Genomic DNA, 25372 nt, shown 5'->3' on the forward strand with positions numbered 1-25372 from the left:
AACAGCAAAATGGCCGCTTCTAGTGCAAGTTTTCTCGCTTTCGTTGTTCGTCGCCTTCACGTTTCGCTCATGAACCAGTTACTCTATTAATTAATGGACCCAGCTCGCCGGTGAACATATGCGATCAAACTGGAATTACTTGCACAATCAGCAACTCGAGCTTCACGATGAGCGTGATGGACACCGAAGTCTCAACCACGACGGACGGCCCATGCGCCGACGATGTTGGGGTCACATCGTCGACTGCGCTCGGTGAATCCGAAGCCATACCTGAACCCAAACCCGAACTTACACCAGACCCCGATGACGGCTCAGAGGTATCCTCGTCCAATCCCGATCCTCAGCGCGTCCCCTTCAAGATGCCGCTGTTGATCGGGCCCCGACCTGGCAAGCAAAAGTTTCTAAAATCTGGCGCGAAGCCATTGGCTCAGTGCATTGACCTACCTCAGCCCTCCGACAGCCCTGAACCAGGGCAAGAACCCGGCAACCTTCCAGATCACGGTTCAGGCCCTGATCCGGGTGTATCGCCAGTATCGCGCTCGTCCGAAACCTTGGTGTCAACGTGCGCGGGTGTTCCGTACACCGAGCCGCCTTGGAGCGGTGTGCCCGACCGTGAATACAGTTTTCAGGTGATCAAGAACGGGGTGATCCAAGCGTCCGTGGCATTGGACAAGCCGTTTCTAGTCGTGGGTCGCAAAGAGGACTGCGATGTCGTGATGGAGCACCCCTCGGTGTCCAGGTACCACGCCGTGGTGCAGTTCAGAGCTGCCGTGGAAGAAAAGAGCAAGTCAGGTATCGTCTTAATTTGCTTGCCAAAATATCGATGATCTGCCACGACAAAGGGAACAGTAGTAGAAACACCTGTGAAGTAGGCTTACCAACTATCCCGTGAAACGGTGGAATTAGCTCGTCGAACAAAGTTTCGTCGGCATATCATTTCACCTACACTGCGACATTTCATCAAAAGTTGTTTCTTTAAATGAAGTGCCTAATCGGTCGCAGCTTAAGAGTGAAGTGGAAGCTCCTCCCACCTCTTTCCACTTTAGCAGAGCGAATGCTGGAGGTCGCCTCCTCTCCAGCGTTCGAGTGAAAAGATGTGGGAGGCGCCTCTACTTTACTCTTTACCTGTCGCCGAGTGTAGACTTCTGCAAGAATCGTTGTTTGCGTGCTGCCATCTTTGTCTGCTGTGCTGTGGAGCGCCTTCTGAGCAAGTGCCGTTGATTCCCTATGCAGTAGATCAGACGCTGCGCATGTGCCCACAGCACAGTGACTCAGCAGATCTATAGTGTTACGTCCAAATCTCCACCTTCCCTAGGTTCACAAGGGGGGAGGAGGAGGGGGAGGGAGAGGGGAGAGGAGGGTTAGGTCTATACATTTCAATGCTCCGTCCAAACATAATGCTAGGCTCAGCGGTCATTAAAGCTGCCTGCGTCCGTTTCATTGACAGATCTTGCGATATTTTGTTGACAGCTTTCTGTGCGTAGTCAGGGGTGGGTGTTTAGCTGTTAGAACACTCCCCGAAATTTTAGTTTATATATATATATTTATATATATAATGAATGAAGAGGGGAGAAGGTGATTATTGAATTTATTGCATTAAAGTTAGGGAAAGGAAAAGAGCTTCCGAAAAATTGGGCCAGGAGCGGGGATTGAACCCGCAACCTTCTCCTGTCTGGGGCGACGCATTAACTGACTAGATCATCCCGGCCACTGGTTTCAACGGACTCAATTTTTGACCAGCTCTCTGTGTACTGTTAGCTTAGGATTCGCTTAACTGGGTAGACGACAGCCGTTGCTGATTTAAGGAAACCTCCTCCACCTGTCGGTGGAGGAGGTTTCCGCGTCGTCCGGTTAACATATGATGCACTGATATTTAGAACTCTCTCCGTGCCCGCTGGCTTGCCCGAACCCCAAGAGAGGTGGAAACCGCTAAAAAGGTGGACGCTTAAATATCGCCGCGCCCAGGGCTGAGAAAGCAACGCTCGGTCACGGACCTCCAGAAAGTTCTCGTTTATTCATGTACCGCATGTAACTTCTATCATTTATTCCTGCTTTTGTTTTCTAGAAAGTGCGTGTTCATTCTCGCCCGATCACGCGACGCTCGAGCCGCTTTCGCCGAATCTTCGAGATAGCGACGCACTCTAGATAAGAGGCCGCCCGCGACCTTTTCGAGTCAGTCTCGCCCCAGCGCTCGATTCTGCTGACACGCCGACTTCGACGCCCGCGACGCTCTGCTTTCTTCTGTTTCCTTCTTTATTTTTTGGCACAAGTTCGCCACATTAAACGTTTATTTATTTCTGTTTATTTCTTGTTTATTGGTCACGACTCACCACCCGTGACATTCTGGTGGAGGTGCGGGGTACCGCATGTCCGTGCAGCGCAGCCCTCCGAGTTCCTGCAGTACAAGTCCAAACCCCAGCTCCGGAGGACCCGACGAAGACCAGATCGAGACCCGGTCAAGTCGCCGCATCCGAGGTCTACCCCCGGAACACGGACTTCTGCCACCCACGACCAAGCCGAAGACGACGATGGCCAACCAGGCGCAGACCCCGGCCGCTTCTGCCGTTGTGTACCTGCCGATCGCACCCAGGACTCCAACGCCTTTCCACGGAGACGTCCACGAGGACGTTGAAGACTGGCTGCAACACTACGAACGTGTAGCCCGCCACAACGGATGGACGACTGAACAATACCTCCACAATATCTACTTCGCGCTTGAAGGAACTGCGAGGCATTGGTTTGAAAACCACGAAGCGTCCTTCACTACGTGGGAGTCCTGCGCCGCGGAGTTGAAGCGAACGTTCCTCAACCACCACCGTCGGCAGCGAGCGGAGGACCTTCTCCAAACAAGGGTGCAGGGCCCCAACGAAAGCGTGACTAGCTTCGTAGAGGATGTCATGCGCCTATGTGCCCGAGCCGATCCGGAGGCAGCCGATGAGAAGAAGCTCCGCGTCCTCATGCGTGGCGTGAAGGCTGAAATTTTTGGGGGCCTTGTCCGCCATCCCCCGACAACCGTCGACGGTTTTGTGGCTGAAGCCACTAACATCGAGCGAGCGCTGTCGGCCCGAGCAAGCCATTACCATCGACTCGCCGGCGTGCCTGCTCCTCGAACCGCCGCATCTTGCCGACTAGACCTGAACGCCACCGGTGTCGACGGCCTTCGGGAAATCGTCCGCGACATCGTCCGGGAGGAGCTCCGGAAGCTGCTGCCTGCTGCCAACCAGCCGGCTGAGCTGTCGATCGCCGAAGTGGTGCGCGAAGAAGTCCAGCGGGCAATTCAACCGGAGGCTCCTGCCTGCGTAGCACCACCCGAAGAGCCCGCCCTGACCTACGCCGCAGTGGCCCGACGGCCACCGCCTCCTCGCCGCACCTATGTCACGCCGCCCCGACGTCAGTCTCCTGCGCCGCAGCACGACCGACGCCACGACGACCAGGTCCAGTACGCCTGCCCGGAGCCTCGCGCACCCCGCAAGACTGACCTGTGGCGAACGCCCGACCGACGCCCTCTGTGCTTCCATTGCGGGGAAGCGGACCACACCTACCGCCGATGCCCATACCGACGACTCGGGCTACGCGGGTTCCACCCGAACGACCCGCGCCCCCGTCATGGTGAACGCCCTATCGAGATCGACGAGTACCTGCGACGACCTCAGTCCCCCGAGCCTGCGTCCCCCCGAGAGTTCCGGTCGCCGTCACCTCGACGTCCAGCTTCGCCGATGCACCGACCGCGACGTGAAAGCCTGTCCCCCCTCGCTCCTCGCCGGGGAAACTAGGCGCGGCAACCCCTGGAGGTGGAGTTGCCGAAGACGACCGACGCCAAGATCCTCCACGAACGTCGGGGGGCCCCCACTCGAACGCCACCAGAGACCAAAACGACGCCGCTCCAGTGGTGTCCAATACCCTAAACGTCGTCATCGACGGCCACGACGCATCCGCACTCGTGGACACCGGAGCAGACTACTCAGTCTTGAGTGGGAGGCTCTCCCGCCGCCTTCGAAAAGTCATGACGCCGTGGGATGGACCACGAATAAGAACCGCCGGAGGACACCTCATTACACCAGTCGGGAGATGCACCGCTCGCGTCGAGATTCACGGCGAAACATGCCCTGTGAAGTTCGTCGTTCTGCAAGACTGTTCGAGGGACGTCATTCTCGGAATGGACTTCCTGTGTGAATACGGCGCCATCATCGACCTTGCGGAGAACAAGCTGACGCTTCGGAAGCCTGCCCCATCGGTGGAAAATACCAAACCGACGTTAGCTGCAGTGCGAGTCCTCGCCAGCCACGTAAACCTGCCACCGCTGTCGAGTGTATTTGTGCCCGTCGGGACCGAAGGAGCCACCTGCGGTGTAGCACTGCTGGAAGGAAGCGTCCAACTTCTCCTCGGACGAGGGATTGGCATTGCAAGAGCCGTAACCGAGCTCCAGGACGGGCGTACAGTAGCCCTTGTCACCAATTTCCGGCAAGAGTCGCAGCACCTTACAAAGGGTACAACTGTGGGCTACGTCGAGGAAATCGAAGACTCAGCCGCGATCGCCGTGATCTCAGAAGACGCCTCTCCGACGCAGAACAAGACAATCACGTCCTCAGAGCTCGACATCGACCCATCCCTCCCAGCCCCACAACGACGACAACTTCGTGACCTTCTCGCCGAGTTCAGTGAGTGCTTCTCCACGTCGTCGAAAGTGCGCCAAACGACGGTTGCGAAACATCGGATAATTACTGATGACGACGCACTCCCTGTGCATCGGCCGCCGTACAGGGTCTCCGTGAAAGAAAGGGAAGCCATCCAGCAGCAGGTACAAGAAATGCTTGACGACGACATTATCCAGCCCTCAAGCAGTCCGTGGGCTTCACCGGTAGTCCTGGTGAAAAAGAAAGACGGGACTCTTCGGTTCTGCGTGGACTATCGCCGACTGAACGCCGTAACAAAAAAGGACGTCTACCCACTGCCACGCATCGACGACACCCTGGACCGACTACGCCACGCCCGATACTTTTCGTCGATGGACTTGAAGAGCGGGTACTGGCAGATTGAGGTCGACGAACGAGATCGTGAGAAGACGGCCTTCGTCACGCCGGACGGACTGTATGAGTTTAAAGTAATGCCATTCGGGCTGTGCACAGCGCCGGCAACCTTCCAGCGCGTTATGGACACCGTCCTTGCCGGCTTGAAATGGCAAAGCAGTCTCGTCTACCTCGACGATGTTGTGGTCTTCGCAAGCGAATTCGACGAGCACCTGAGACGACTGCGAGCCGTTCTACAGGCCTTCAAAGCTGCTGGGCTGACCCTCAAGCCTTCCAAGTGTCGGTTCGCCTATGATGAGCTCAAATTCTTGGGCCACGTCGTGAGTGCTCAGGGTGTAAGCCCTGATCCCGCCAAGACGTCCGCTGTCGCCGAGTTCCCGAAGCCATCGGACAAGAAGACCGTTCGAAGATTCCTTGGGCTGTGCGCCTATTACAGACGTTTCGTTCGTGATTTTGCGCAAATTTCTGCACCGCTGACGCATCTGACGAAAGACGACGTGCAGTTCCAGTGGGGAGAGGAGCAAGAGCAAGCGTTCGACGAACTCAAGCGAAGGCTCCAGTCGCCCCCTATCCTCGGACATTTTGACCAGTCGGCGGAGACTGAAATCCACACGGACGCCAGCAATACCGGTCTCGGTGCGGTACTCGTTCAGCGACAAGAAGGGGCAGAGAGAGTAATCGCTTACGCAAGCCGGGCGCTGTCTAAGGCAGAACAAAATTATTCAACGACCGACAAAGAATGTCTTGCTGTCGTCTGGGCGATAACCAAGTTCCGCCCGTACTTGTACGGGATCCCGTTTCGCGTGGTCACAGACCACCACGCCCTCTGCTGGCTCGCAAACCTCAAGGATCCGTCCGGACGCCTCGCCCGCTGGAGCCTTCGACTGCAGGAATTCGACGTAACCATTGTGCATAAGTCCGGCCGCAAGCATAATGACGCTGACTGTTTGTCTAGGGCTCCAGTCGAACCTCCAATCTCCGGCGCGGACGACGATGACGACGCCCGTTTTCTAGGCGCAGTTGACGCTACCGACATGAGGGCACTGCAACGCGACGACGCGGAACTTAGCTCCGTGATCGACAGCCTCGAAGGTCGAGGAGGCTCTGTCCCACGGGTCTTTTCTCGGGACCTACCGAGCTTTGTCCTGCGGCGAGGCGTGCTCTTCAGAAAGAATTTCGGAACCAGCGAAACCCCCTGGCTACTGGTTGTCCCCGCCAGCCTCCGAGAAGAAATTTTTCAAGCGTGCCACGACGACCCAACGGCCGGACATCTCGGCTACAGCAGGACCCTTGCCCGGATTCGTGACAAGTACTACTGGCCAAAGCTTCCGAAGACCGTCCATCTCTACACACGATCGTGCCATGAGTGCCAGCGACGCAAGAAACCACCGTCAAAGCCAGCAGGTCTCCTTCAGCCGATTACCCCGCCAACCACTGTTGCGGAGTTGCCACTCCGGAGTTGGAGTGATTCCGGAATCATTCCGCATTTTCTCGACCTCGGAATGGAATGGGAATGGAATGGCGGCAATGTTGAAGGGAATGGAATGGGAATGGAATTAGGTGCTTTTTGCCCGGAATGGAATGAGAATGGAATGGGGCCATGTACTTAATATTTTTTTATTTATTTATTTATTTACGTTCAGCTATTTCAAGCCAGTCAGCGAGTCAGTTGTTCAGAAATAAAATGAGCGGGAAACTGCGAACCCGCGTAAGGCCCTAACAGACTTCTACGCAAAAAGAATGCAATAAAAAAGCGTCAAAGCAAAGAACAAAGGGGGGCGGCGGTGGGGCCTTTCACTAGTGAAGTTCAACAGTAATCCGAATGCGTCTGCGCCTGTAATATTGCACGGCTCAAGGGTACGTCATCAGCCGACGTGAACGTGACCCACAGCTCTGGTGATCCGATACCCAGGAACGAGGCCAGACGTGGCCTCGCTGTGCGGACCCAGACTTCGTACACCTGCGACTCGTCTAGAGCGCGCTGTTTCTCGGAGGGCTCGCACCTGTGCCGGCTATCTCAGCTCGCAATCCACGAGGTCTCTGTTTGATTGATGCTAGGCGAAACTTGAGGACTGCCATTCATGCGCTGGAGGCGGAGGGTCGGCAGGTATGACCGTCACAGCAGGGATGCCAACGTATCGAATTTTCAACCGTAACAGAAGATAAGACATGTGCTTCAGCATGCTTCACGTGGTCCACTTTTTTTAAAATTCCCAATGCAACTTCCTGCACGGCCTTCCACGAGGTCACCTACAACGAAAGTACGTACTGTCCTTTCATACAGCAGCGTGGGTAAAGTTTCATGTTCAAGGCAACACCTACAGATACAAGAATACTAGCAATACTAGTTCATCGCACCGTGACGTCAAGTGATCAGTGCTGACAGGGGCGCTCTTATTGGACAGGGACGTGGTGGTGTTTTGATGAAATTTGTTTAGAGGTCGAGATCTTTTCGCAAAACTGGTGAGACAGACAGGCTGCCAGGGAAGGGAGCGCGGTCAATCCTTGATGGAACGTTGTTTGAACCAATCGAAGACTCTTCGTCCGGAACCACTACCTTCAAGGCGAAGTGCCAAGCCTGCAGGAAAGTAATTTCGGGACAACAAAAAACTTCCACTTCAAGCTTAAAGCCTCATCTCAGTTGGCGTCTCAAAGAAATTTGGAAAATGTATTGCATTATCAGTATTTGTATTTCTGCGCTCCCTAAAATGTATTCTTGTATTTGTATTTCCAAAGACTTTTTGCCTCCTTTTAAAATGTATTTCCGATACGAATCGCGATACATTTTTACAGATATATTTGAGACTTGAGTATCACTATTGTAGCAACTATTTTCATCTATCCCAGTATTTGTATTTCCAAATACATTTTTGAATATTTGTACCCAACCCTGCAACGCAATGCAGCTGTTAAGTGACACTTTTAACGTTTAGGAATTAGAGCCATTCCAGGAGTGGGAATGAGCCCAGTGTCCCCATTCCTAGGAGTTGAAAGGAATGGAATTATCGAAAACTCTAATTCCCCGGAATGGAATTGGAATGGAATGGAGATGCCCATTCCGCAACACTGCCGCCAACCAAGCCCTTCCAGCAAATTGGAATGGATTTGCTGGGTCCTTTTCCACCGTCGACGATGGGGAACCGCTGGATAATCGTCGCCACCGATTATCTTACTCGTTACGCCGAGACGAAAGCCCTTCCTTCGGGGACTGCTGTCGAAGTCGCCAAGTTCTTCATCGAGTCCATCGTCCTCCGCCATGGCGCCCCCGAAGTACTGATCACAGACCGAGGGTCATCGTTTATGGCACAGTTGACCCAAGAGATCCTGCGTTTAAGCCACACGGAACACCGTCGAACAACGGCATACCATCCGCAGACCAACGGGTTGACGGAGCGGCTCAACAAAACAATCGCCGACATGGTCTCTATGTACGTCGACGTGGAGCACAAGACCTGGGACGAAGTGCTGCCCTACGTCACGTTCGCCTACAACACAGCAGTGCAAGAGACCACAGGAGTGACGCCCTTCCAGCTGGTGTATGGCCGGGCGGTGACGACTATGCTAGACTCTATGCTGCCGCACGAGTCAGTCAACGACGGGAGCGATGACGCCCAGGTGGTTGCTCAACGGGCAGAAGAGGTCCGCCAGCTAGTCAGACTACGAATTCAAGACCAGCAACATGTCGACGCTCGCCGGTATAATCTTCGTCGCCGCGACGTCCACTTCCAGCCCGGAGACAGAGTTTGGGTGTGGACGCCGATTCGTCGTCGCGGTCTCAGCGAAAAACTCCTGAAGCGCTACTTTGGGCCCTACAAGATCATCCGACGCCTCGGCGATCTGAACTACGAAGTTCTACCCGACGGAACGCGCCCATCTGCAAGACGTCAGCCGCGACCCGAGGTGGTGCATGTCGTCCGGCTGAAGCCGTATTACGAACGATAGGACTCTCCACTCTCGTCGACGAGCGAACTGTGGACTGTGAACTCCGGCTAGCAATTCTGCTGTCCTTTTGTTTTTTGTTTTCCGTTTTTGTGCTGCATCGGGACGATGCACTTTTAAAGGGGGGGATAATGCCGCGCCCAGGGCTGAGAAAGCAACGCTCGGTCACGGACCTCCAGAAAGTTCTCGTTTATTCATGTACCGCATGTAACTTCTATCATTTATTCCTGCTTTTGTTTTCTAGAAAGTGCGTGTTCATTCTCGCCCGATCACGCGACGCTCGAGCCGCTTTCGCCGAATCTTCGAGATAGCGACGCACTCTAGATAAGAGGCCGCCCGCGACCTTTTCGAGTCAGTCTCGCCCCAGCGCTCGATTCTGCTGACACGCCGACTTCGACGCCCGCGACGCTCTGCTTTCTTCTGTTTCCTTCTTTATTTTTGGCACAAGTTCGCCACATTAAACGTTTATTTATTTCTGTTTATTTCTTGTTTATTGGTCACGACTCACCACCCGTGACAATATGATTGCAGGGCCCTTTAAGGCTCTGTAGCAACTGTAGCAATAATTGACTGCTGTGAAAAAAATATGGGTTCTAAATGACCAACGGATAGTTTCAGAGCAACACAAAGTGAATGCTATGACATTTAAAAGGCTCCACATGTGGAGCTGACCACTGTGAAACGTAAATTTTATGTGCATAACTGAAAGTATGTTAAACAATTTACAAGTGTTTACATGTTTGTTTGGGGTCTTGCTCCTTGCAGGGTTTTATGTCTACGACCTGGGCAGTACCCATGGTACTTTTGTTAACAAGGAACAGATCCACGCTAAGTCCTACAAGCGCCTCAACGTGGGCCATATGGTCAAGTTTGGCGGCAGCTCACGGACATTCATCCTCGAGGTTCGCATTTCAATGAAAGCTTGCAGTTGTGTTTGATTGTTATTGTAGAAGTTTACATTGTGTCCTTCTCTCATGTTTGGTGTACCTAATCACATTCCCAAACGGATGACACAATTTTAAGTGGCTCTTCGGTATCTCCTGATTGCTGCACCAGATTGTAAATTGGCTTAACCCCTTCGCTGCTGCACGCGTCGCGCGCTGCCAGGCTGTCCGTACTGCATGTTGTTCCCCTAAAACAGGACCTCACTAGGCGTGACTGTTTTACTCGTATAATAAGCTTTTACAGTAGAACTCAATGCAGAAGACAAAAAAACTTGTCTATTTACATGCTTAAGTGGGTCGTTCAAGTCTTTAAATCAGTAGGCACTCACAGATTCTTCCTCGTATGATTCTTCCTCTGTCGCTTAGGCATCGCACAATCAGTGCGGTCTTGTCGTGATTCGTACTCAGAACTGCTGTGGGAATCGCTCCCGTCATCGACAGAAGGCTCCGAAAACTCACTATCCTCACCAGACGTCCCGTCATCATCGCTGTCGAAGAGGATATCTATGATTTCATCGTCAGAAAGGCCACGCCGTACGCTGGACGCTACCATCTTCCCCAAACAGGCAGCGATCAGGCAGGAAAGACGACACACAAAAGAACAAGCTCAAACACAGCGAACAGAACGACCCTCGCCATCTGTTGGCAATGTATCCAACTACACTACCCAAGTCTACATAGAGCGCCATCTATGAATGGCTCTTTAACCCCTTAAGTGCCTTGGACGAGCCGAGCTCGTCGGCCATTTTTGGGCTAAAAATGCCATGGACGAGCTCAACTCATCCGGTGGTATTTTCGGTAGCCCTCAATTCCATGGACGAACAAGGCTCGTCCGTGTAGTTTCGCGGCACTGATCGGTAGATGGCAGCACTCGTATTAGTTGGCAAATATTTTTTCCGCCTCCGCTGACTTTTTTGTAAGAAACTTTTCAAATTATATGTGTAATACTAGAAGAATAAAAATTCAAAATAAAAACAATATGGCATTTTAGGGTACTTTTGGGGGGAAAAAATGTGGCACTTAAGGGGTTAAAACAGAAATTCATGCAGACCGGCGAATTGCCGGCTTTGTCAATATGGCCCCTGGCAGCACGTCTGGCGATTCCCTGGCTTTGGTAGCGAATGGGTTAAAGAAGTAGTTAAGGGTTGTACACATTATTATAGTGGAAGATAAGACAACATAACGGTTATGTGGGACACATCAAGTTTCATCCACATCTTTCCCTGTGGCCTCGTCTAAATGGCCCAAAACCTGGAATCAGCCGATTTTTACTGGTGAGTTTGAGTGCCGAGAAGTATATATCTAAGTTACACTACCAGAAATGTATTACAATATAAGGAATGTTCTTGAGTACCTAACTAATGGTATTAACTTAAACATTTCCAATTCGTCACTTTACAGCTTTGAAACAAAGCATATAGTGTAAAGGCTGTATGTAAGTTAAAAGTGCCTCAAATGATTTAACAAGCATTAAGCTGTCTAAAATAATGTTGAAGGCCTTACTAAATGGCAACAAAGCAACTTCAGAGGCAAAGACATTGCTCTGCTTGTGCAGCAGGCCCAGTAAAATCAGTTGTCGTCTTCCGAATGACCCTTCTGTTCTCTCAGGGTCCGGCGGAGGACCAGGAAGAGGAGTGTCCGCTGACGGTCACGGAGCTCAAGGCCCTTCGGAAGCAGCGGGAGGAGGAGGCCAGGGAGAGGGAGGCCAAAGCTAAGGCACAGGCAGAAGCAGACGCCGCCAAAGAAGAGCAGGCGGGCATCGACTGGGGGATGGGTCAGTCCCTGCACTCGGAGCTTCTATGATACCCTTTTTTGCTGTGCCTTATGGTTGTGGATGCGCTCTTGTGGGAGTCGCATGACCGACAAATTGAAGGGGTCAGAAAACAAGTTTTGTTGTCGTTTCTGGTCGATGAGTCACACTGTTACGTAAGTTGCACCCCCATAAAAAACCATTCTCCCGCAAAAAAAAAAAAAAAGTTGTTTATAAGTTGCATTTTTTTTAAGGTCGGTGCAGTGCTGGCAGCCGCCATCTTCAGACCGTCAGAAGTGCAAGCCATTGCAAGGGAATTGGAAGGGGGAGGGGCTATGGCATTCCTTTCTTGTCAGAAATTTTCATATGGTCTACATTACGTGCAGTTAAGACTCGTGCCTATAAAAAATTACGCATATAAATTGTGCCGGTTGAAATTTTCGGGAAAATAAAATGCAACCTAATTACCGGAAAATATGGTAATTTAATTTGGCTCCATGATCCCAATAGGGAATGCACTTCTCATTTTGCTTCCTACCTTGCATATGAACAACGGAAACGAAATTGAGAAGTGCCTTCTCTCTAGAACCACTTTGACAGGGGAAGGCTATGTGTTTGTGACAAAACAAAAGCTTGCACTTTGTTGTAGGCATTCCTCTGTTACATTGCAAGAATAAAAGGTACAAGTACTTTCCTGAACATGCGATCACGTAACATTCATTCCCAGCTTCCAGTGCCACGGGCACTAAAACTGATCTGTTATAGTCCCCCTTTTTTCTCCAAGATCCCTTGGCGGACACGAAGCTTCTTTAGTTAGAAACTCGTTTTACCCAAGTTTTAGTTGCACTACTCGGATATACTTAGGGCAAGGGAACACTTAACGTCCTTGGAGGAGAGCTGAGTACCTTCTTCCTCCTAGGCTTGCCATAAAACAGTGTACGAGCAGACTTTGTAAACAATAATGCACATAATGTGGAGCACGTCTGTGGCCGATAGTCGTGCATAACTATGAGCCACACAGACTTTACTTAGGGCTTGGAATGATTGAGGGGATCTGGCTGCTTGAGGTACTCCTTGGGATATTTGTGAGAACCCACGTCTTTGAACAGTCTTGAATGTATGTGGCTCCGAAATGCTCAGAATGGAAATGTGATGTACAGGGCATGAGAACACACTGCATCTCACAGTTTCCTTTTGGTCTCATAGTGCCGCCCCGTGATCTTGGCGACACCTGACCTTAAAGCCGACACATTGCTTTGTGTTGCAGGTGATGACGCCGAAGACGAAGACCCGTCGACGGAGAATCCGTTTGCTCTCTCGGCCGCCAACGAAGACCTGTACCTGGACGATCCCAAGAAGACGCTGAGGGGCTGGTTTGAACGGGAAGGTGAGATAACCCGCAGGGCCGATCGAAAGGAATGCAGACTCCTTACCGTGGTCTCGAAGTACGAATTCACATTTTTCCGCTGGAACCCAACGACACATGTTTGTTTTGTCTCGCAGGGTACGATATGCAGTACCACGTTGAGGAGAAAGGATACAGCCACTTTGTGTGCACCATCGAGTAAGTCAATTTGGTTTGGACATCCTTTTGTTTGCAAAGTTTCGACGAGTTGCTTGATTGACGCTGTGGTACGTTGGACATTGAAGATTTAAGATAGTGCGATTTGGTTGACAAAGAGTTTGGGCATACGGGTTGGAAAAGCGCACCGTCCTAATCGGTTCTTGTTGTGGTGAAAGAAATGGAGCCGAGAAATTTTTTGTTTGCATTATTTTACTCTGGACGACGCATGTATCGTGGTTAATTGGGGAGCGCAACACACAGTGCGCCAAGATGTGAGTGTGTCGGAATACGGCACGCTTGTGGGCATTCGGCGCCATCTCTTGGCAAGACAACTAACATGTGTCTCTTTTCAAACGGGCATTAGAACACAGCTGAGTCACGAAAGGGGGTTGTGAGGGGAGAGACAAACAGAGAAGGTGCAAGGACAGAAAAGAAGGCATAAAAAGAAACATAACCCCTTTCAAGAGAGAGGGAAGAAGGTAGCATTCTTGCATATGGGTATCATTCACTAAATGCCACATTTGACAACATTGTTCAGAGCATCTGTTCGGAACGTTCCCACTTATCTTGTCCGAGGGTTCTGCGCGTCTGCTAGTTGTTGGTTGATAGAGACAACATATCCTTTGAACTGATTGCTTTCCACTTTTTTGAAGGCCAAGCCCTCGTTCATAGAGAATCGGTGAATTTACGAAAGCCGAGGAGAGTTCAGACAGCCATTGCTGGGACCAGCAGAAGGCGCTGAAGTTCTGTTTCCGAAGGCCTGACCTTGACACCGCTGCCTCGCTTTGCTCAGGGAGCAGATGACGAACCTGTTCGGTTCGAGCAAGTTCATTGTCTGCTTCCTGCACGGTAGGCTATAGTGGGCAGAGACGAGGGCAGCTAGCCTTTGCATTTACTTGTCTCTGCTCACTATAATGCAATCAGAGCTCGTTGCTGTGATGTCACTGTACCGTCTGCGCAAGAAACGGAGACAAACTTGCTCGCCATACAGTCTCGAGATCGAGTTTACCAACATGTCCGACAAGACCTCTTTGTTTCTTGTGGCTCGTTCCGAGCTTCGGGACACAAGACGGGTGGAACGACGGCCGGCTTTTCTTGTCTGCAGACTTCCCATAGACTCGCCGAATGGGATGTCAGTGATTGCCGAGGCGTCCGTCAAGGGAAAGAAGAAAGAGGCAGTTGTGGCGTGCGCCCTCGAGGCCTGTCGGATCCTCGACCAGCACGGAGAGCTCCGCAAGTCCTGCCACGGTGAGCCCCGACGGTCGACGGCTCACTTTTTTGTCGCATGCAACGCTCATCTTTTGGTCGCTCGTCCCACAGGTCGAAATGTTGAGTCCCGTTACCTCGGAGGGACAATAAGGGAGAAAGATAAAATTACAGTTGCCCTGCCGTTCCTCATCCTGTCTGCAACTAGAGAAACATTTAGCACCTCTGTGCCGAATGTTGCTCTACATTTGGCGTTATACACAACATAGATCTGGTGGCACGCTGGTCCTTCGAAAGGACTGCATGAATCGCCATTTTAACGTGCGGTGCTACGGTTTACTGCGGAAGTGACCGTGGCTGGTGCGCTCTGGATATCTAAATTCGAAAGAATAAACTTACCCAAATAAAAAGTAGGAAAACAAGAATCTGCTTTTCCTATTTACGGCATCCGTCTGCAAACGACACACATGTGACATGTGGAGAGCTGTCGGACGCCTCGTGTGTCTCGGATTGGAGGGGCGTAGCGTTTGCCCTTCGCTGAGCTGTGCTCAAACGGAGTATATAATAAATACAGAGTGTTGACATGCTGAATACAGAGCCACTTTCTAATAATCCAGTCTATGCCCAGACCCTGCAATAGTCTCTCCAACCAGTGATTCGCAGGCCTACATCCTGCGTTAACCCAGAAGCCACATTCTCGTGTAAACTGAATCATCAGATTGTGCCCCAGTGTAAACCTCTTGCACGCGGGCTTCGTCGTCTTGATTTGCGGAAGTTCCAGTATGGAGAAAAACACCTTTTTGCCTTCATCACGCGACTCAAAGGTGTTCGTGTTTTTATGGCAACCGCCAATCTTTCTTGCTTTGCCTCTTGTATAGTTTTTTTTACTTGTTCCAAATTGTGATATCTTTCTTTTTGTTTTTTTTTGTCTTTCATGTCGAATGCATGAACTACTATGTGGCTGTGGAAGAGGGTGAACGGAAGAGGTCTATAAGGCGCGCGAGAGATTAATGTAAACAAGAAGGTTGCTTGCGTGACCAATGTTTCAAGTGTAAACGTGAGGTTTGCACCCGTCCTCAACATCTGTCGATGACGTCTCGGTTGTCCAGAGGGCCGCAAACGCAAGGAGAAGAACTGGGAGGAGAACGACTTCTACGACAGCGACGAGGACACCTTTCTGGACCGGACGGGCACCATCGAGAAGAAGCGGGAGATGCGCAAGAAGATGGTCAAGCGGGAGGACACCGTGGACACCTATGACACCCTGGTACCGTGCCTCCTCTCATGTTAGGTCACCTTGTGGTGTTTGCAGCTTCCGTCATTCGTGTTCAAGGCGGTCGCAGCTGAGCCAGGTGGAATACCTAATGTCTTATCTCACCACTTTGTCGTCATTGTCAGACAGACTGGCCTGACTACAAATAGACATATTTAAAGCTCTGATGTAGAGGACTATGAAAGAAAGGGTCTATAAATGTTGTGTGTGCCCAATTCTGACCTTCCTGGAATTCGGACAGCGATTCGAGCAACCTTCTGTCATTATCGAGATCCCCCAAAGGTCATCCCGGCGATTTTCCACACTGTCTGATGACAGTTACAAAAATGCAGGGGGGAAGAAAATCGGCTCCGTAGGGTGGGAAGGAGGAATAGTGCAATTCGGTTTTGAGGATAGGTGGCGCAAGTTATTGCCCATTATTTATTTACATTTATGCAAATATGCACTGGGCCATTAGGCATTATGCAGGGGGGGGCACATAGATTGTGTACACATAATGAAGAAATTTAAAATTCATGCATACGCACAAAAAGAGAAACAATGAAGAATACATTTTTGTACTTCAATACAATGTTAGTCATTATGCAGGTGTACATAGATTGTGTACACATGAGGAACAGCCATTACCATCATTCATTCATTCTTCCATTCATCCATCAATTGTACAATTATTAACATTCATTCATTCATTCATCCATCCATCAAGCCGCGAGGAGCGAATCTTACTACCGTTGTACCAGAGTGATTCACACATATCACGTGCTGTAGTAGTACTCGAATGCAGCAGTAACGGGTTAATGTAATGGTTCAGTGGCTTTATTCCGGCACCACCGAAGCAATGTTCAGAGCCAAGTGTTGCCTACACCCTTCCAGCCAGCAGCGACGTCGCTGCAATCGCACCCCACGGCGATATTCATTTCTGAGTTGGCGTGGCAGCAAGGTGCTTGCGCATTGATCCGGCAACAAATTGGTTGAAACAAAATTTTCACACTTCTCAAAGACTGATGTTTAGAGTATGGTCTACCCTTGCACGGTGATTCTCTGCCCGCTGATTCTAGTCTTTGCTTTGAAGGTTGAAAAGCTGAGGGCGGTCGAAGAGGAAGTTGCCAAGGTGCAAGCCAAGCTGGAGAGTAGCAAGCAAGCAGGTGAGGACGCTCCCTCCAGTTTAGGTGGTCGAGACAGCTGCCCACTTTCCGAGGGGACTCGAAGCAGTACTCAAAGTGCTCTTCATTCAAGAGGAAGATGTGGTTCTTCAAGGTACAATATAATTGAAAATAAAAACGCGTTTCTGAAATTGTGTTTTTGTAAATTTACAGGCACTTTTAAGTTTTGGCCGGATATATTTTAAGAAAATGCTTCGGTCCAATCCGTATTGAAATATTAATTTGAAAGTGACAGGTTTATTTGGGTTAATGCGGAGAGCGAGTCGTCTGCCTTCTGCGTAGGACTCAACGTTGGTGGGAGTTGCGGTGACGTCTGTACGACGCCGAGCTCTACTTGGCTTGGATTAAAAGGATACCGCTGCAACCGTTTATGACGATGTCGGTTATAACGAAATAGCAGCTATGGCGAAGCGATCGTGATTTCCCAGTCTCGTTTGCACTTTTTCAATATGTTTCTGCCTGTTCTTAGTGAAGGAAATCGAGCGGCTTCGCGGATATGGAGGGACCGCACAAAGCTCGTAGACGCTTCCAAACTATCAACGCTTTCGTCTGCTCGCAGCTCGTTCTGCAACTGCGGCCCATAAACGGCATGATCTCGATCGAGCAGTTGGACACACTCTCAAGTCTAGTCTCACCAACATTCTCTCGTCGTATGCCATTACTGTAGTCAATGGCAAGACGAGAATGGCCAGGGAGGTGCTTCAGTTTTCCCGCCTCCAGCTTGAGCTTCCTACCTTCAATAAGGCTCCAGTGTCCTGCGAGCCTGGGGTGTGGAGCCAAATTGCAACCAAAGGCAATGCGCGCGTGCCGGAGGCAGGCCATTCTCACGTCATCGGTGACCAAAAGAAGCGACACACCCCAACGTGCTCGAACGCAACCGTGTGGACCATCCTCGCCTTGCACTTGCATCGCGGCGAATCATAGTCAAATACTGGTGCATGAAGGGGGCTTCAATGGCCCGTAAACGTCGCCCCCCCCCCCCCCCCCCTCCCCACTCTGTCGAGCAGCGAAGGAGGCGGAAGAGGACGTGGAGGACTCCCTGGAGGCCTTTATGAGCTCGCTCAAGTCCAAGACGCTGGCGGACAAGAGCCAGCGCTCCAAGCTGCGCCAGGAGCTGGCGACCCTGCTGCAGGAGCGGACCCGGCTCGTCCGGCTGGCCAATGTCGCCAAGCCCACCCACCTGCCTCCCCTCACAAGGTGCGTCACCACTACAGTGGTAGGAAGCTTCCGGAGGCGACACGACGCCACCTAGAGGTGAAGCCGGTAGTGTGGAGGGACAGGCTTTTAACGACGACCAAAGCCGAGAGATGCTGTTGGACGAAAAGGAGAGCCGACTTGGCGCCAACGACTGTTTTGGTCACCCTCGGGGCGTCGTGTCGCCTCCGGAAGCTTCCTACCTTTCTGGTCCATACGTTGCCCGAAATGCGTCTTCACCCGACTCGTTTGGCTTCCCGCACTGCCTGTGCGTTGAAGGCGGTGTTGAAGTCGTGACGAATGGCGTCACGGCAGCCGACGCGTCGCGCTGTCAAACGTCGCGATCTTGGCGACGACGAATCAAAGAAACGCCGGCGAAAAAGGCGAGCAGACGCATGGCTTTGGTTTCCGTCGACCGTCTGGCCGCAGAGTGACTTGCGTCGGAATGAGCGTCTGCTGCATCTGCCACTGCCGCCGTGCCGCCAATGGCGTGACACTTTTACGACGTTGTTGGGCGAAAATTGAGGGACTGCAAATGGGGACGCGGTAAACGGTGGCAGACGCGTTCCAGGCGTACAGGTCGACGGCTCAGCTGCTACGGTCTGTTTGACAAACTTTCCTTTTGACCGTTTTCAGCGCTTTGCTCAAGTCCCAGAGCAAGAGCGACGCGGCGGCCAAGAAGCTGCTGCCGATGACGGGAAGCATGAAGGGTCATCCGTCGCGCAGAAAGAAACCGGTGAGCGTTTCCCTTTCGTCCGATGTTGGTGCGAACTCGTACGCACAGTGGGAGCGGGCAACTAGCCGAACAACGTAGAACAACCGAGGAGTTACTTGAAGTGGAACTCCAGTCGAAAACGAAACCAAAATAAATTACAAGTATCGCTTTAGTGGCACAAAGTATGATCGCGGCCGAAATATTACGTCGAAGTGAAGCCGCATGCTCCACTAAGAGATTTTCAGGGTGCAACCAGCTGCTCTTTAGCAGGCAGCAAGCGGGTTAGCTTTTAGTTTTGGAACACTGGCGCAGCACCCTCGTGACGTCATGTCGCGGTGTAGCTGCGGTTGATTGGTTGCACCCTGTACTGCAGCATTACGGCGACATCGCATCGCGGCCATACGGCCGATGATCAGTGTTCCTACCCCTCTAACAGTTAGTTTCAGTTTTGCCATAGATGCCGGGAACGAACTTTGAGACGTGATATTTATAGAACTACCGTAGAGTTCCGAAAGAGCGCCCACCCAAAATGAAGAGATGAATGGTGAAAAATGTGGGGTGGGCTATCTTTGAGGATGCCAGAGCAAAACTTTATCAAAAATGAGTGATAAACACCGGGGCACCTGCTACAAACCACACGACGCAGCAAAAACAAAGATAATAGGCAGATATTGGGAAAAACATACCAGAGAGATTTTTGAAGCTTTTATTATCCTCAGCATGGGGAGTGCGATGCGCCAGCTTTCCGTCTGTTTCATTAACAAAGGAGGAAATGGCCTTTTTTAAATTCTTCTACGTGTGGTTAATTTTACGTGTCCCCTCAAGCTTGCAGGCCTTCGAGCCTGCGCGGCCAATGCTCGAGCTGATTCTGCTTTCTGTACCTCTTTCTTTTCATCTTTCCTCAATACATGAGTTGCGAGTGTGCGCTTGTTTGTCTATGTGTTCCTCTTCTCTGTCCCAGTCCTTTTGTGCACAACTGTAACTATGTTCAATCTATGCCAACGTGCCCAACTGTGTACATTGCTATAAAAAGGATTGCTTCACAGTACTTGCAGCTCCACTTGGAGCTAGAAAGGAGGACACCTCTCCTCCTTTCTGCAGGGATCAGCTCCCAGATCTTCTTTTTTCGGTCGAGGAGGAAAAAATTTTCTGCCACACAGAAAACTGTTTTGCACATTGACCCTAATTGGCTGTTAGGAAGATTCCACAGCGTCTTACATAAGCTGCCGATTCTATGTATATCGATTACCGTATTTACTCAAATGTAACGCGAGTTTTTTTCATAATTTCCCTCACCTAATTTGAAGTTCGCGTTATAATCGAAACGCCTCAAAATCTGCCTTGGCGGTGTCGCGACACAGACTCTTTAAAATGGCTACGACAAATCTCGCGATCTTTCAATCTTGTGCTGGCAACATATACACGCTGGCAACATCCAATCTAATCCAATTCTTGTTTGCGACTCATTGCACCCGTGTGCCCGTGTTTTACAAGCTGCTATTTTGTGCTTCCGCGACTTATGACTCGAGCAAGTGGCAATGCGACGAGCTCAGTACGATGCCTGCCTTAAAAGAAGTGCAATTCTGATGGCTGAGTAAATCGGAAACTCTGCCGCGGCTCGACGGCTAGATGTGACAGAATCGACTATCTGTGGGTGGAGGCTCCAGCGTGAAGCGCTCTTCAAGTGTGAGCCCGGCCGAAAAGGCTTCCGCAGACCTCGTTGTGGCCGTCACACACAACTAGAAAAAAAAGTGGCGGTGTTCGTAATTGAGCAGGAAAACCGCCTCTTGGGGGTCAGCATCGGGCTGATACAATGGAAAGCCCGAGACATAGCTCGAGAGTTGGGGATACCGCGGGAGAAAGCGACGAGTGAAATTTGGGGGGAGCACTTGATCACCGATGGCGAAAGCGTCGAGTGAGCAAAGTTCATTTTATTTTTAGAAACTGGCAGGTGTTGGCCACTATGTGCAACAAATAAAGGTACTTTTTTCCCTCACTTTACTCGCGTTACAATTCATATTCTTTTTTTTATTTTTTTTTGCGCTGTGAAAATTGATTTCTTGCGTTACAATCGTGGTCGCGTTACATTCGAGTAAATACGGTATTCAAAATTATGAAGCTATAGGGACTAAGGTTATACTATAGTAATAGATGTTTCATCAATATTGCTGAGTTGGGGTTTCGATCTCGGTTTAGACTCCAGTTTCCACGCCAACCATGGTGACTCCGTTCCAACTTGGACAAGACAACGTGGTTGAGGAAGAAGAAGAGGAGGATGACGACGACGATGGCGATGCCGCTGCTGGAAAAGAGGGCGGTGAGCAAAGTCAACCACAACAACCTGCCGAGTCGGGAAGCAAAGACGACCAGACAGCCTGCACGGAATCCGAATCCGTAGCCGAAACGGGAGATGCCATGGACGAGGACGACAAGCCCGCAGTCATAGGTGAGTAGCGCAATGGGAATTCACACCGTCTGAAATGAAAGCTTGCGACGTAAAGCACGCTGCAAGACGTAGCAAGCCACCGTATCCTGCAGTTGTCTTTTCCCGACCCAGTCGTCCTTTTTAAAAAATCACCCCAGCACCAAGGAGCAAGATACGAGCGTAGCTACACGTGCTGCATGTGCCGACATGTGCAGCAGTAATATTTCTAAAGCAAGCACCTAAAACAAGTGGCACTTTGCATGTGCATTTGTGAAGTCCTTATTTTAGTCGATCATTTAATAATGTCCATTGTCTGGCAATTTTGTGTCAATTTTCTAGGGTTGGATGAGAGCCATCACCTTATGCCTACAAAAAAGGAAGGCAATGTATAAGGGCAGTAAGGTCATTGAGAGCCTCTAACTGCATTAGAGCATATTAATACAGATAAGCGGTGGTGTCCTTTGGTGTCTGATCTGGTATTGGCTGCAGCTGGTTCGCTCTAGAGGCCATAAATTTTTCAGCTTCGACTCGGAGCCAGAGCATAGTTAAAAACAGGAAATACGAGGCAGGGAATAAAAAAAAATTTTTACGAAGCATTTTGTTTGTTAGTTTAAAAGTAGGACATCATAAAAGACCAAAGTGAACAACTCCAGTCAGTTATCAAAACCTGCCTTACGTCGCAGTGTGCAACCGCATTATTGCGAGGACGGGTACAGTTTTGGTTTTCGTTACGTTACTTCCCTAGAAGAAAAGCATGTTTGGCACCGGGATTCTTTTCTGTGGGTTTTTGCTCGACAAGAGACCACCTTTGATGGAGGAGTTGAAGTTCAGTAGATCAGACGACTGCAACGAAGCATTACTCATCTTATTTCAGGCCCCGCAAGACCTCCAAGCAGCGTGCTCGAGTTTGTAAAGAAAGACCAAGAGAGTTCCAAGAAAGCCAGCGAAAAAAAGGTGGGCTCTCTTGACTTCTTGATAATAAAATAATAATAGTAATATTAGTAATTGTAATAATAATGAAGACCTCTATTATTATAATCACCTTCATGTCGACAAGAAACCAAATTGATAAAAACCCTTTTTGTGGACACACTGCATGATAACAAAAACTATGCAGCATGACAAAGAGCCAGAATTTGTAGCATTTCTATAGTACATCTTTTCCACAACAGCGCAGCCATCTTGAGTGTCGTCACTTCTGGTGTGCGTTAAAACATTTTGATCTCTCCACATTGCTGGAAAATGTTAACAAAAAATGCGCGATTGTCACGCATTTTTGTTTTGCCTTGCCTACATTTTCTCGCATATTCCAGGTCGAAATGTTCCGTTATTTTTTCGTCCCACATAGCAGACACGGAACCCATGTGACTGAGAACAAAAGGAAACGAAAATTGTCTATAGACTTGGTCTCACCTGGAGCCACTCATTAGCTATGCTTGGAGGGTCTGTGCTTCGTTCCCCGATTTTCTGGTAGGAACCGCCATTTTCGTGCCCGGCGCGGGGCGGGCGCAATCGGCAATCGCGACGGCTCAGAAAGGCAAACAGACAAAGGACCTGGCTCGAAACATTTCCGAGCTATCTCGGCCGCCGTCTTCTCAAAAATTAGAGACAGTATCGTAGGAAGTGTTAACATAGTATGTATGTACTACACAACAGAAGAAACTACATAAAATGCAAAAGCTGAGTTTATGGCTTTTCTGTGTTTCGCCTTGTCCTATAATAAACTACGGGCCGCCAGCTCCAGTCACGGGCAGGATACGTGTCACTGCGTCGCTTCGATACAAAGTGTCAGAGTAACAGTTTCGAAGCAGCTTGCGGCCCGTTCTCCGGCCGTAGACTGTCATAGGACAAGACAGAGTATACTTCCAAAACGTCTACGTCGTGTTTCATCGTCGCCACTGCGCAGGATCTTTGGAGGGCCAGTTTTCTAAAGGGGCTTATTGACAATGGTTCGAACAAGCGGTGCCCATTAATTCCCGAAGGCAACGCCAGCGAGAAAGCCTCGATGGCAGTCGGGTGGTTACAGCAGACGCCCAATATTTTTGCAGAAGAAAAAGGAAGCAAGGAAGTCCTGCACGGAGAAAGCAGAGGACTACGTCGGCTGGCTGCCCCCAGAAGGTAAAAACGGTGCTGCAAAACTGCAATTCTCTTTCATAAGTCGAGTTTCTGGAAAAATGCATATCGTAAAGTACTGCAGAAGCGCCCGCTTTGTTCAAGTACCCCCACTATTAACATTTCATAAACTTCGGAATTCTGCAAATCATACGTTAAGCGTCTGATCTTGCCGGACAGACGTTTATGCCTAGATTAACCCAGTTTTCAGTGAAAGTGGGATTGGCACTCCCTTGATATTTTACGGTAGTTATGCCGAGGGTTTTAATCTACACGGCAGTACCAAGCAAGACCAAGGCACCGGGACATGGCTGCCTTCTGGGATTGGTCAGCGATGTGGAGCTGGCCAATCGTGGCAGGTGGTGATGCCCTGGTTTCGTGGTCCCGCCGTGTAGATTGGGGCTTGCGGAACTCCCGAGGAATGCTGTCAGAATGTTCGATTCCTGCGACTGAAGCATTTGTTGTTTTTTTTTTACAAAATTTCTTATTTTCAGCATACCACCTAAAACTGAACTTGTTGAGCTTTCAAACACATTTATCAGTTTAATTCTTTGGCAGCAGATTTCACATCTAGGAAACTATAGTTTCAGTAAGAAGCTAGCTAGAGACCTTGATATGGTTGTTTATTAACTAAAATATTATGGAGCCAGTTGCTATGAACTTGGATTCTGATTGTTCTTATATCTTTACTACAAATATTAGGAATAAAAAAAAAAAGCCTGCTAAACATGTGAAAAGTTTTTCCTTGCAGAAGCATACCTGCCAACCTGTGGACTTTCAAATTCGTATAAGTCCCACGGCCGCTGGGGGGGGGGGTTACGCGAAGCGATGTGCAGCTTCATGTCGGCCTGGCCACCGTGCGAAACGCTTACATCACACGTGCACGTGCTACAGAATCCAAACTTCTCTCGCTTTTTCGGCGGCACGAAGCACGGAAATTCCGACGTGTAGGAATTCAGGAACACCTGAAAGTTTGAAGTTCGCCATTGCCCCGTGAAGCCACAGCGACCAGGGGAATGCTATGGTTACACGTGCAATAAACACAGACGCCGTACTTCTCGCCTTGAAACCGGCCGAAACAACGAGGCCCAACGTTTGAACACGCTGAACCAACGTGCGCCGCCGAACACATGAACAAAGGCTTTGAGGTTTGGATTGGTTTTCAGTCTGTGGCCACCGAATAGACGGAGAGTAAAAACCACGACGCTGCCGTGAACGGTACCTATTGCCCTCTTGTGGCGGTGCAAGATACTGCCAATAACAGATTTACAAAAAAATATAAATAAATAAAAACAGTTTTTTTTTTGTAACATTTGAAGCAAGATTTGTAAAATAAGTTCCAATTCATACACACGAAAAATTAGGAAGAGTTGGCAGGTATGCTGAAGCACAATTGAAATTTGTGCCACTTCTTTTTGTGGTAAGCTGCTATAGGTTTCTAGTAGGTATTTTGCCAGATAAAACAGTCATTTATCAGAACTATTTAAAAACAGAATTTCTGAACTCTTTTTACTTTGTGGCGGGACATGCAATTCCTCATTAGTCCCCCCCGGATTTATTTATAGAGCTGAAACTTTGCACATGCAGTTCTTTCAGATTGATGAAGTACCGTATTTACTCGCATAATGAATGCACCCTCCTACAAGAATCATAATTTTTTTTTTTTTTTTTTTTTTTTCCGTGTGCATAATGAATGCATTCCCATTTTGTTTTTCTGGCTCTGCGAGTCTTGAACTGCGTCCGACCCAGCCAGGTCAAGTCGAGCGAAGCCAAGCCAAGCATGATAGCAAACGCACGCGTTATAACTTCAAGTCGGAGGTCTCTCTCTCTCTCTCTTGTGGGAGTAATCAGCGGCACGCCCAGCCAACGAAGCTGTGGTCAAGGAATCGCTTAGCCCCCCGGAGATGTTTTGTCCATCAGATGCATTGATGTCAACAAAGATCGGCATCTAAACAGACATCTATGCAAAACGTGTAAATACACAATATTACTCCCCACTCCCCCCCCCCCCCCTCCCCCAAGTATGCATACATTTTTCGGGGAAAAGGTGTGTTCATTAT

At 49.9% G+C, this 25372-nt stretch overlaps 1 protein-coding gene across 1 annotated transcript in view; it reads left to right on the plus strand.

Annotated features, from left to right (window-relative positions):
* LOC8033380 (kanadaptin) overlaps positions 1–25372 on the plus strand; it is a 25621-nt gene continuing 249 nt past the window's right edge. The window contains exons 1-13 of the mRNA XM_029982076.4: positions 1–792; positions 9732–9868; positions 11519–11684; positions 12928–13047; positions 13164–13224; positions 14330–14472; positions 15540–15697; positions 16776–16848; positions 17874–18063; positions 18697–18796; positions 20972–21221; positions 22075–22154; positions 23249–23318. Of these exons, the coding sequence (XP_029837936.2) occupies positions 168–792; positions 9732–9868; positions 11519–11684; positions 12928–13047; positions 13164–13224; positions 14330–14472; positions 15540–15697; positions 16776–16848; positions 17874–18063; positions 18697–18796; positions 20972–21221; positions 22075–22154; positions 23249–23318 (2173 nt within the window). The 5' untranslated portion in view covers positions 1–167. The remainder of the gene's footprint in view (positions 793–9731; positions 9869–11518; positions 11685–12927; positions 13048–13163; positions 13225–14329; positions 14473–15539; positions 15698–16775; positions 16849–17873; positions 18064–18696; positions 18797–20971; positions 21222–22074; positions 22155–23248; positions 23319–25372) is intronic.

The sequence above is a fragment of the Ixodes scapularis genome, unplaced genomic scaffold, assembly GCF_016920785.2.
Source record: "Ixodes scapularis isolate PalLabHiFi unplaced genomic scaffold, ASM1692078v2 PGA_scaffold10__122_contigs__length_95168666, whole genome shotgun sequence".
In the NCBI taxonomy this organism is placed as follows: Eukaryota; Metazoa; Arthropoda; class Arachnida; order Ixodida; family Ixodidae; genus Ixodes; species Ixodes scapularis.